The sequence below is a fragment of the Anarhichas minor genome, unplaced genomic scaffold (assembly GCF_050575085.1).
Source record: "Anarhichas minor isolate MPS153535 unplaced genomic scaffold, ASM5057508v1 ptg000031l, whole genome shotgun sequence".
Lineage (NCBI taxonomy): Eukaryota > Metazoa > Chordata > Actinopteri > Perciformes > Anarhichadidae > Anarhichas > Anarhichas minor.
Genome location: NW_027466477.1, coordinates 2,826,318 through 2,839,860, shown reverse-complemented (window position 1 = coordinate 2,839,860; position 13,543 = coordinate 2,826,318). Strand labels below are relative to the sequence as shown.

At 43.5% G+C, this 13,543-nt stretch overlaps 1 protein-coding gene across 1 annotated transcript in view; it reads left to right on the top strand.

The window, feature by feature from the left end:
* The window catches only part of glra1 (glycine receptor, alpha 1), a 99,305-nt gene that overhangs the window by 20,508 nt on the left and 65,254 nt on the right, over nt 1-13,543 (top strand). The window contains exons 2-4 of the mRNA XM_076105250.1: nt 3,774-3,898; nt 4,191-4,202; nt 13,314-13,352. Coding sequence (XP_075961365.1) covers nt 3,774-3,898; nt 4,191-4,202; nt 13,314-13,352 — 176 coding nt within the window. The remainder of the gene's footprint in view (nt 1-3,773; nt 3,899-4,190; nt 4,203-13,313; nt 13,353-13,543) is intronic.

Sequence of the window (13,543 nt, the reverse complement as noted above, 5' to 3'; positions counted from 1 at the left end):
TCCAGCCTGACATATATTGATATAGTTGGAAATTAGACATCAACTGGTGGGTTGAGCCGAGTTTAAAGAAGTCAATGAAAGTGGAACAAAGTAAAATCCTGTAGCAACTGACACAGATAAGATGTTTAATCTCATAAAATCCTTTTTTTTCTTTTTAAAATGAGTCGTTGCATCAGGATTCTGACGTGGATCATGAAAGGAATTTAACAAACCAAACTTTGTTTTTAATGTTGATAATAATAATAGGAAGCAACTAGTTGAAAAGTCGTCAGAATTGGTTAAGTTCCGCAACTAAACTACTCGGTTAAGGTTAGAAAAAACATCATGGTTTGTGTTAAAATCATAACGTAACAAATGCAACAACATAACGAGCCTTACTAACTTACACCCCTACTCAGCAGACCTCTGGGGCGTAAAGTCAATGTTCACTTTTGGTTTCACACGACACATGGTCAGCGGTGTCCTGGGTGAAAGTCCTGTGTTTGTTCGACGCGTCCACCACACCGACCCGCCCTTACAGGACTCTAGCTCCTTATACTCATTATTATATCCACGCAACTTTCAACAAGGGCAGCTCGGTACGCTACGTCACTTTCTCGTTGTGCTACGTCAGCTGCTCTGACTGAAAGACAAAAACGTTTCCCTTTCAACGTATCCCGTGTTTTGCAGAAACCTACAATGCCAAAAAAATGTCCCGGTGACTGGGCCGAGTAATTCCACTATAATGAATTCTAAAAGACTAAAAAGAGACTAAAACTGAAGCTGTGACAAGACTAGAAAGTTCTTGCTGCGTCTTGCTGGTGAAAGTGCTCATTGTGAGGCTGAAGTCAAATGAAATGGGTCAGCACGGCAGCTTATTTATAGCCCGGATCACACTGCGGTCCGTGCTCTTTCTCCAGGCGCAGTGAGAAACCATGCAATCAAATGCAGAACGCACTACAAGTGGCTGCTAATGCAGTTCCCCTGTCAGGCCACGGGTCAGCTCGGTCCTCGCTCAGAAAGGAGTCACTGTCGGTTCACTTTCCATCCAACTCCAGCAGCAAAATATTTCATCTCAAATCCCAGGACTCGCCTCTTTATCGTGTCCTTACAGCCTGTGATGCAGGAACTAAAGCAACATAAATAAGTGAGTCACTCCGTTTCACCTGAATGAGTGAATGAGTTAGTGAATCAACGTGAGTCAGAAGAACAAAAACAAACGTAAAACATTGAGTTTTGTGCTAAAATCAACAGCAGAAATAAACTGAATATTAGCGATGCAGCAGAATCACATATGTGTTATTCTATGATGCATGGAAGTGAGATGGTGAGAGTGTGTCGTACTTTTATTTAAGTGTAAGAACTTGAGTTTTCGGACATTTTGACAAGTCGAGACATTTTTTACAAAATGAGGACCCATTTTGTAAAGTCGGGGCGATTATAGAGACTCGGGACATTTTGGGAAAGTGAGAATGTGTTTTGAAATTCAAGAGGATTTCTTTAAGTCAGGACATATTTCGAAAGACATTTTAGTAAATATGGAGTCGGAAAGTTTTTGCAAAGGGAAAAAATACTATTGTTTGTAAACTTTCACTTTTGGAAAGTCAAATTATTTCTAGAAGGTCAGAATAATTCTTTGGAAAGTTTAGAACAAACGTTTTTCGGGGGAATTTGTTTCTGCTCCTCACTTCTGAATCAGGAATAAGACTTTGGGATTTCGGGTTTTGGTTTTAGGTTTTGGTTAAAGTTTGAGAATCGGTTTGTCAATGAAGATCCTCACAAATAAAGCATGAATATGGATTATTGTAACCAGGGAGCTAATTAGTGAGCTTTCTTCTTTCTTCTATTCATTCTTAAGTGGTCTATTCTTTGGGAATAATTTAAGTTAACAGGCTGTTTGGATTCTTTTTAGCTCGATCCATCGTGTGTGTGTGTGTGTGTGTGTGTGTGTGTGTGTGTGTGTGTAGTATTATTGACTGTTCAAGCTGGAGTCATTGTATGTCCGTGGGCTAAAGGCCGTACTGGGGATGTGTCACCATGCAGAGAGCATGAGGTAGAGGAGGTAGAGGAGGTAGAGGAGTAAAGAGGTGAACTGTGCAGATATCTCGGCCTGATTGTAAAATCAATGTGGCTCTCAGCGCAGACAGAGCAGGTTAAATGGATTAGAGCATTAGTTGAAATAGGTACTTCAAGAAAGGACGCGTGTGTAATAACCACTAATGCATTACACTCCTGTCAGCACAGGACTGTAAAAGTTCACTTTAATTATTCACTTTTTAATTAAATGAAATAAGACTAAGTGACGCCGCTGTTTGTGACGTCAAACAAAAATACAGAAAGTACTGGTCTAGAAACAGAGGAGTGTATCGCCTACTGTATATGAGCAGGTTTTACTGTGTGTAAAACTTGCATAAACTAACTATAGTAGAAAAGTGGTATTAGTCTCATATGTAGTGTAGATTTGCTCATTTGGTTTGCCCGAATGCTTGTGCCATCGACAGTGGTACTGTAGATGTAGGTACTGTGGTACAGTGGTCCTTTTTTCAGGTTTGATCACTTAAACTGTTTGGTTCCAGTTCATGTAACGATCAAAGTGAATTTATTATGTTGCGGTAAAAGACGCCCGACTCTTATAGAAGGTGGGACACAAACCTGCCCTCTGCTGTCAGAGTCACATTCAGTCACCCGTCGATCTGCCCCGACCTTCTCCCTTTAATGGGCCTCCATGAAACAGTATCATTGTTTCCTTCATCGGGTGTATTTCCGTGTGATGGTGGGATGGGACATTAATCAGTGAGGGACCAGTGTTAAAGGCCTTTACATATGGGGGCCTGACGAATAAGCTCTTCTCTTCCATTCATACCAGCAGCGATGTGAATTGGCGATAGTTGCAACACTGTTCAATCAAATGTTTTAATAGATTTGTGCAGGTAGAACACCAACTAGGATCCTATTGACCCAGAGCAACATCTGTCAGTCTGAGGTAAACTGTTGTTTAGCCTAAAGCTACCGTAAGACATTTGATTTAGTTTCCTTTGAGTGAAGTGCTCCGAGTGATTTTGAGTTCCCTCTGGTAAACAGTTATGTAGTCTTTTTGTCTGCAGGGCTTTTATTGTGAAAGGTAAGAACAGAAAGAGTGGATCTGGAACTACCTTTTGTCAAGGTTGAAAGGAGTAATAAAGTTTGAGGTCTTCAGACGCCGGAGGCTTCGTGTTGTTGAACACTGAGGCGTACGTGAATATGTCCGTATCCCACACCGTGATCGGTCAAAAAATATATTGAAATGTGAATTAAGGGCATTATAGAAACGCTCTGAGTGTAAAGGAATGGACCACGGTAGTTTCATCAAATGAGTACTGTTGAAAGAGACAGGATTGTTGAAAGAAACTTTATTGGTTGGACTTTTTAGTGACAGCCAGTAGTTTAGCATCAGGCCACCAGTTTTGTGCCGGTTTCCTGGAGTTCAGCTGCAGCTCTCGTGGTATATTTAATGTGAATCAGAGTCGTGTTAAAGCCAGACCAACGCCGTGGTTGTGTCCAGAGAGGACACTTCATTTGATCAGTCTATCGTAAGGCTACTGTGACCTTCAGCCTTTTGTCTCTCTCGGGTGCGTGTATCACTGCCAAGCTAGCGTTGTAGCTGATAAACTGCTTTTATCAACTCGTACGAAGAATGTTGATGTGTTATGACTACAATCCATTCTCACGTTCATCTTCGTGGCCCTTTTCTCATCACAATCCGATCAAAGCGGAACATCTCCCCTCTCACGCAATTCCACCCTTCTGTCTTCCAGCCTGGCAGCATCGAAAGAAGCTGCGGCGAGGAAAGCCGCCTCCCCGATGCCGCCCTCCGAGTTCCTGGACAAACTCATGGGAAAAGTCTCGGGTTACGACGCCAGAATTCGACCGAATTTCAAAGGTAGGAGTTGCCACCAGGACTCGGTCGGATAAAGACAGGAATGTAGCCAAACAATATCAAAAGCTCTGGTAAAGTGTTGTTTCTGCATTTCACTACCTTCTCTAAACGCCTCTCTTAAGGGTTTAGTCAAGGTTGTCGCCGAGACAGGTTTGTATTCACTTGTTTTATTATAAAAAGAAGAAAAGTTAATGTTTATATATATACATAGAGACATTATTAAAATTCTGTTGCTTTGTGTTTAATCATTTTGGTTGTTCTCAATCTGTCGATCTCTTTCATTTGCCCTTTGCAGTGTTCAACAAAGGTAATTCTACGCATTGCTCCACTTGTTAAATGTAGAATCAGGCTCTTCAGGTGTTAGACCCCGAATCCCCATTTTCTCTCTTTTTAATTTCTCTTACAAAACCCTTTCCCTGCACTGTGAGCCTCCGTCACGCTATATAAACCACATTCTCATTGAGATACATGCGGCTCTCTCGCGGTGCTAGTCGGCTACATTCCTTGGTACCCACACAGTATCCCCAGTGCTTGTGTTGGTGGTCAAGGTAATGTGCTTCGCTCCCACAAGTCTGCTGCTAGATATGATTTCATGATGATGATGATGATGATGATGATGACGCTGGTGATGATGCTAATATATAATATTTTAGTGACCTCTCCCTGAATGGAAGCCCCCATAAAGACACATGTCAGAGGTTTCTATATTAAAACGTGCTCACATTAGGAAACACAGTCTGGACATTTATATGTTTGTATGACATTAGAAAACTGGGCCAACCCTCCATATTCATTCAAGCTTATGAATAATACAACAAGTACAAAACAAAACAAAAAATTATCTTTCCTAAAATGATTTTGAAGCGATTCGAAGCGACACTAATTTATGTGAACACAACTGGAATTACCGAGTTTCACTTTGTGTTTTTCAACATGAACTGATTTATGGCAATAAGATGTGACACTTGAGCCTTGTTGCATGTTAATACTGACATATCTCAGTGCTGCAGAATGGATGTGAGTAATTTCTGCATATTTAGTTCGGCGGGTCGTTTGTGTGTTCTGAGTGTACAAAATATTAGCACCCTTGCGATGTTCCACCGTCCTGTGTGTAGATCCCTGGCTCTGTCCGTCAAGTATGGGAATCCCTTATTACCTGTTATATTATGAATCATATCATAAAGCCTATGTATTCTATATCAGCAGGAAGAGGAACACTTTCCCTCCAGGTTTTATTAAAAACATTTCAGTACAAATTTTGATCTTCTGTTCCACCAAAGAATTGTGGCAATTACAGAGTTTCACATTCAAGAATCGTGACCTTTGGTTTGGCTGATTTGATTTAGCGTGGATGCTGTTTTTGTTTTTTTTGTCTTTCTGACTCAATTAAATATAATTCCCAAACAAAGGAGGGTTAGAGGTCACACATCATCCACTATAGGAAACAATAAAACCCGGAGGCACGGTGCATCGATGTGTGTTGCCTGCGTCTCCTCTTCATCCTTACAGCAGAGTTAAGGTGGAATTAAAAGGCGTCCTCATGTTTTGTACACTGAAAACACCGAGAACCAGACTGCTAGAATGTGCAGCAGTGAACCACAGCTTATGTTTATGAATGCTGCCATGGAGCTTTCTTTTCTTCTTCTTCTTTTTTTTTGCTGAGCCCATAATGGCATAACCCATTCTATGGTGATCTTTGTGAGTGGGATATCGCAGCTCATGCAAGTGGGGGGGGGGGGGGGGTTACCGTGACTAAGTCTGTATTATTAAACCTGCCGCGGCTGCACCACCAGCCAGAAGTTCACTCGGGTGTTTTGCGAGGCCTCGTCGTGATCGTGAGTCCATTTTGGAGATCGTTTCTGCATTTTCAAATTTGATTTCTCCTCCGCTCTGCTTGGCAACGATCCAGTGTGATTTACTGACACTAGTGCTGCGCTGGCCTTTACAAATCAGGAGTCAAACGAGCCGACGTGACAGTTATTTGAATTTATGGCTTTTATGTTTCTTCCATTCTTCTAATGTGATGCAATAAAGAACGTTAAATGCAGATGGAAGTACTCTTCGGCAGTGTGTTGGACATGCAGATGATGGTAACGATCCTCCAGCTGACGTCAGTGAGCTTCAGAAAATGTAAAAACCGCAACCACCAAATAACTCAAATGAATGTTAACGTCTCCTTTGGGGGTTAATGTCGACGCAAAGCAATCTGTGATGAAGACGTTCGTACTGAGGAGGAGGAGCTCATCTTTTATGAGATCTGCGGAGCTCATTGTGTCAGAGGGCCGACTGTTAGCAGGCAGGGCCCGATGTGCATTTCCAGACTCTGTCACGGCTGTCAGGTCGACGGAGTAGCAGAGCGTGAGCTCCCCAACTTGCTCATTCATGCACTTTCTTTGTGTGTGTGTGTGTGTGTGTGTGTGTGTGTGTGTGTGTGTGTGTGTGTGTGTGTGTGTGTGTGTGTGTGTGTGTGTGTGTGTGTGTGTGTGTCCTAGCAGCTATGCCACTGCATTACCAGCATCACATTTATGAAATAAACAGCTTGACAGCTCTGCTGCTTAATAAACTCTGGAGGGAAAAGGAACTAAAGGATCATGTACTCACACAGCATCATTGAGTCAGTCATTGGGGGGGGGGGGGGGGGACAGGAATTTGAACAGTTGTCAAATGTTTCTTATTCAAATAATATTAATAATAATAATTCATAACTAAACTATAATTTGGTTCACAATTTTAAGGGTCATTCTGCACAATTCAACGTTGAATTAAACCTTCAAATGTTATCATGTTTTTTCATGTTCCCTCGATGATGATGATAATATAATATAATAATACGATTTTAGGATTTAATTTAATGTTGAATTTTGCGGAATGAACCTTCAAATTAATAATTGTGAATGAAATCATTGTAGCTAAATCCTTATTTTGTGCTAAACCTAGATTGAGAGCGCTAGTTTGGTGTAAAAATAATAATAACAATAATAATACAATCTGCCAACAACACTGATCATAATACATTTTGGGATATTGGACAAAAGAAAATGTCCACGATTGGAGAGGTTCATGAAGACAGTTTGATGTCGCATGCTTTATTTTAAATCATTGAAACGTATTAATTGAGAAAAGATGGACGAATCAGAAATACTGAAGGTGCCAGTTAGCGTGTGACCGACAAATAAAGTGTCAAACTAACCAGCTGATGAGCCGGGACTCTAACCGGCTACAGAACAAGGTAACATATCTACTTCACGTCCTCCGAGCCAATTCACATTCACATGAGTCACAGCTTCTGTCCCCAAAGGACGCTGCCTGACTGCGATCACGCTGTGAGCTGCGTGCTCGTGCAGCGGAGGTCTAGCAGCAAACTATCAAAGGTTTAAAATTACTTTATTTTGAAGAAAAATGATCGTACGCGAGTCGTAACCACAAGAACAATTAGGTTTAATGTGTAATTTAACAAAAGAAAAATACTTTTTGACACAGCCAGAAATCAAATGAAAACAGATTAGGCCGTATGATGAGCTAATTAAATAAATAACCAGGCTCTCGATCAAAACCATAGTCTACACCGAGCAGGAGTGTCACAAAATGGTCAAACAATCGTACTTTGATTGCACAGAAAGATTATCGTACAAATAGGATGATTATCAAACACCTGGCAACACTGTGGTGGAGGCCAGCCTGTCGAACTTAATGGATGTCATCAACGAAACACACACAGTGGAAAGAATAAAGTCTCACATAGAAATGCTGAACACTGCCTGCCGGTTAGCGTCTCCGTTATAAACATCGTAGGATGAACCTGCTTAGTGAGTGAACTCACAATCCACTCACTCTCCTGGTAGAGCGCCGTTCTCTCTGAATCGAGAGGAAAGTCATGTGTTCTGAACAGCGGGACAAGTTGTTTGATGTTAAACTGTCTTTATGAACTTCCACCATTACCTCCCATCACGATAGATGAAATCATATATTATAAGGAGCAAATGAAATGCCATGTCAGCTGGAAAACAGAAAAGACAGCTGAGGGTGACAGAATGTGAGCCGTTGTCATAGTCATAGGTCATAGGTCGACCGGGGTTAAGAATTATTTTCTTTTAAAATACACATCATTTTAAAAGTTAGATATGCACAAGAAGTATGTTAAAGTAAACATAGTTACAGGATATTTAAATGTTAACAGACCTCAACTCTGTTATGATAAAAGTAAATGTAAAATCTTGTAACGTAACATAAAGACTAAACAAAGACTAAAATAAGATATAATTGGTCTGAATGGTTCATATTATTGAACATTAAATAGGAAATATTAAAAGTTAATATTGATATTTTATATTTTTATATACTAATTTAAAAACAATACAGAAGCTTATTTTGTCCCCAAAATTTTCCAAAACCTACTTCTCTTGATGTCCTCCCACCAGTAAACTGATTTTGACTCTATTTAAAAATGATGAAGACCACTAGCATCCAAAAGAAGAACTGAAATAACGATTGGCTCTATCTAGAACAACGGGGGATGGGGGGGGGGGCTTCTTACCCCGGTCCTCCCTTCTAAATGGTGACAGCATGATGGTGCAGCTAGTTCTTCTCTTCCGCCCACGCAACTCATCAAATTAGCACCAGCCCCACTAATGGCAGGCGGGCGGGAGGGAGGGGGGGGGGGGGGGGGGGGGACTTTGGATGGAAGAGATGAGATTTGCTGCAAGCTACAAATGTGCCAGCATGAGAGGAAATGACACTGATCAGGACCGGGGGTCCGCTGTGAGGACAAAAAAAGGCTTCCGATTGATTTAGCAGGTTCCTCCGTCGGAGGCAGAGGAGAGCAAACACTCCTGACACATTCGGGACAAGCCATTTATAATCCATGACTTCATCTGTTCTTTCATTCTCTCTCCCTGCTCTCTCGTTCTTTTATTTAATTCCTTTTCCCTCTTTCCTTCCTCGGTTCCTTTCTTCCATCCTTCATTGGCGGGCTCAGTCCTGTTTTCTTGATTCCTTTCCTTGATTTCCTTTTGTTCCGTCCCTCACATATTCGTGCCCCTCTCTCTTCCCTTCTTTATTCCTATCAACTCGTTTACCGACTCCACTGATTCGTGAAACAAATTGGACTCCTTTGACCTGGCTGGCAGACAGAAGTCAAGCTCACAGAGCAGGAGAGAGGCTGCAAAGCTCCTCAACAGTGAGGAGACGTAGTAGAACGTCAACACCGGGCCTTTTCTAAATCTGCCATCCCTGCGAATGAATGAGTGTGTGTGAGCGAGAGACAGACAGGAGACTCGCAGAGATAATAGCGGGCGAGGGAAAGGTGTGTTTCCTCTTGTGTGTGTGTGTGTGTGTGTGTGTGTGCAGACTTGATGAATGGCACAGACTACAGCTGCGACTCCTCTCTCCCTCTCCTCCATAACCTTGTCCTTCCTCATCACTCAAGCCGAGCGGCAACGAGGACGACGACCGCGAGCGAACGAGCATCTGGTTTTACGCTCAACCAGAGCGGGCTGCTAGTGAGCCGGCTATCTATCCCCCCCCCCCCTACACAAGATGCGAATCGGCAACCTTAAATGCGGTGTGCATCCGGGTGGTGTACTTCAGCAGGTTCTTTACCTCCGGCTCTCTTCTTGAACTAACCGCTGTGGCGGCTTTAGCTCAGGTTCGCTTCTTCGGACTCGATCCTTTTATTTCACGCTGCTCCCCCGGTTGCTTTGTCAAAGCTTCTCTCTGCCCTTAAATCCCAGGAATGTTCAGTGTAAAACAAATACAAACTCCACCAGTGTGCCACTTCACGTCTGAGCCGAATGAATCCTTCTCGTCCGAACTTGTGGACACGAGTAAATATTCAACGTACGGCGGTATGAATTTACATGTTTGGCTTCCTCCTCTCTGTCCTCTTTTTCTTTCTCCACAGTACTTGTTACTACACAAATCAACACTACTCTGTACTACACTTGTGTTGTACTACACCGTCCCCTGTTCCCCTCTGCATCTCCTCTTCTCCTTGCCAGGGTCGAACGTGCCGAGGGGGGACTGTAGTTATTAGCTGTCGGAGCCTGACGTTCATTTGGTGTTATCAGCACTTGTTTAATGGCTACTTAATGGGATTAATGTGCATAAGGTAATGAGCGTGGGCTGGAGGAATGGCTGCAGGGGGAAGGAAAGAATAAAAGAATGTGTCATGGAGGGAAAGAGGGAGAGGTGAAGGAAGAGAGGGAAGGTAGCATTGCAAATGGCGAACCGACTCGGAGGGATCTGCTTACGACAGGAGATTGGGGGGAAAAGAACTGCAGATGGCAAAAGTGCAATCCAGGATCTCACACTGCAAACACAGAATATGTTTCCACTAGCTTAGCGCCGGGATATTGATGCTAACACAGTTCCCAGTGGGCTCAGTATTGCTCAGTTATGTATAACACTTGCAGCACACATGAATAAGCAGCTCTGAGATGCAGACTGTAATATCCACTCCCTCCTTCCTCCTCTTACTTTTTTTATTTTTCTGAGAGCTACTTTCTGCTAAGATTGCAAACACGGAGATCTACTGGAGCGAGGGGACATCCTTACCCAAAGGACGGCCTCGCGGCTCTTTTAGTATTCTAGGTAATGGCTCCATCCTTTCCAAAGCCAGGAAATTTGAATGGGGGGGGGGGGGGGATATTGCACAGAGCGAGGAATCTTAATGTCACCGCAGAGGTGACTCTCTCCTGAGTTATGACAAAAATATTGATCACGCTTCGGCGTCTAGCGGGAGGAGGTGGAACGGCAAGGGCAGCGAAGAGAGGAATATTGAAGAGGGTGACGGTAAAAAGCAGCCGAACGTACGAGGGCACTCAAGATGGACTGAAAAAAAGAGATATGGGGGGGGGGGGGGGGGGTAGAGGAGCGGGGCCAATGGAAAATGAAAAGAAACGAGGATGTTTGAAACACGTAAAGTATGAAAAGTATCAAGCTGATAATTAGAGCACCGTGTTGTTGAAACCAATGAGCTCTTTGGTCACACGGTTTGCTATAAATACCTCACGTCCGTATTTTGTTCTTTCTTGATCTAAAGATAGCAACAACAAAAAGCGCTGAATCTCTTTTAGCTGGAGGCGATGCACAGCTGATCTGGGATGTGTGAGTAACTGTTGACGGCTACATTACTCCGTCTTCCCCGCCGCCGCCGCCGTCCACCGGTCCGTGGCTAATAAGTCTATAAGGAGGCGAATGCTGCTTTTTAAAAGGGCCAATCAGTCCTCCTGTGGAACCCCGTCACACCTCTAATTACCAGCTTGAGGAGAAAAAACAAAAGGTGTAAGCCCACCTTATCAGAGTGAAAGGGCTGACGGAGAGGTTGACACATAATTGATTACCGCTGTGACACGATCACGAAGGCGGGAAGCTGCTGTTTTTCGCGCTCTACACGGCAAACGTGTGCAAGTGTCTTGTTTGCTGCAGGAAACCTGGGAGGAAACCAGAGAGGGGAAAAAAACATTTAGGGAAAATCCCTGTGATTATTTAACCAAAAGAGTATCCTTTGTTTTCCAACACGAAGGCGAGGCTCCCCTACAAAGCCGGGAGAATTGATTCTGCACAGCGCTAGTAATTAGCTGGCGTTATGAGATCCTCGCTGCCAGCTAAGAAGAGCCCCCCCCCCCCCCCCCCCCCCCCCCCGCACACACAAAAACCAAAGCTGCTGTGTGTGTTATTTAATGCCAGAGTCAGGTGTTCAGATGTTGGACAGGCCGCCCCGCTGCGGGGCTAAGCCCGGGCTTACCCCCGACACGGAGAGATCGCCGCGTGCCGGAGGAAGGGGAGGAAAAATTGCCTTTCATGGATTCAGAGAGATTATAGAGTTTAAGTCACCTGTCTACAACAGTTCATGGTCACGACGAATACTTTCCATCTATCTTAGGAGCCGTTTCCCCCCCTTTGTCCCCCCGGCTGACAATGACGGATTACAATATCGCTCCCAGACTTCTACTCGGCGTAGTCACCATCCCTCACAATGGCAGTTGTCAAGTACAGCAAAGCAGGCCAGGCCCGGTTTACTCAGTTCAATGCAGTGCAGAGGCAAAAATAGGACATCAATCAGAAAATCTGAGCTACGAGAGTACAAAAAAAAAGAAGAAGTCCTCTGTGTGTCGTGACAGCACATTTGTTTGGCCTCAGATCAGAGTTGAGAGTAATAGGTGGAGAATGAAGCTGTTCATGGTGATGGAGATCAAAGGCTGCGTGGTGACATTTCTAACTTCTGTTGAGAATTGATTGCAGGGAAACACATTGGCAGTCAAACACAGAGATGTGATCATTATTTGCCCAAAAAGCATTAAATGTTTAAAGGTCAGAAGGAGCTGAACACTGGTCGACCTTTACAGGACACGAGGTTGTTACGGGATTCTGTAAAGGACTTTTAATTCCTAATATACTGTGTTATGAACACAGGACAAGTGAGTGATGGTCAGACATAAAGGCTTGTAGGGTTGGTTGAGTATCTGCTGATCAATGGACAGTAAAACTTCTGTTTCTAGAATAATCCGCTAAACTGCTCTTCAATGATACATGAGTGAACAGGGGAAAGATGTCACTGTGTATTGTTCAGCTTTAACTTCCAATTCCTTGAAATTAATTTGACTGATATTATAACTGATATTATTTGGTGTGTTTGGAAGTGGTTGAAGTTTTACATTTTGGAGGCGGTGGAAGTAGAACCTTTCGTCACTGCGATGAGCTCCATTTCAGCCAAATGACTTCAAATGAATGGCGCCCATTTGAAGAGAGAAGTAAGAGACGTTCATTCCTACAGGGGGGGGGGACTTTGTCAGCAGACCGGTTAATTTCATGTGGGAGTTAGTCAAGTTGTTCCGGAATAAGCAACTCACCAACTTGTTGCCCACAAAGACATGTAAAGTGTAATTTCCTCGAAGGCCAAATGAGGCAAAAATGAAGCCAGTTTGACATGTAGTCTTTGCATTCTCCTCACCCTCTCTCTCTCTCTCTCTCTCTCTCTCTCTCTCTCTCTCTCTCTCTCTCTCTCTCTCTAGCCTCTTGCATCTACTGTAGTGCATTTTGCTAGTACTTACTTAAGCTCCTCTTGACAGAACTGCATTGCAACCCTCCTGCTCATCATCTCAGTGCATCGCCTCTCCTCTCCTGCCCGCTGCAGTATGGCAGTACGATTGTTCCTCTATACAGACTCGTGCATCCCTCCTTCCTGCTATTGCCTTCACAGTATGTTGCCCCCCACCCCTTCTCCTCCCTGCCCCACTGCCATACACTCCCCCCCGCTGAGTGTTGGCAGCAGTGCGACGCCGTAGATAATCCAGCCTTGCTGTCTTGTTCGCTCCTTGATAGAATAAGCGGTTGTTTTCCTTAACGAGGACAAACAACGTATAGTTGCTAACGTGTTGTTAGAATATGCTGTGTGTAATTCTGATCTTTTTTTTATTAGACCCCAAAGGCTCCAAAAATGAAGCTACTCACAAGAAAGGTACTTTCCTTTTTCTTTTTCCCCCTTTTTTAGGGCCCGAGCACCAACGTAGTCGGAGCGGAGGACCTATTGTTCTTCTAATGTTCATTATTATTATTATCCTACGTCTTTCATCGCGAAAAGGAGGTGCTTGGGATACTGGTAAGATTTTGAAATTTGGCACGTTGGGGTGTCCAATCTGTGACATATTG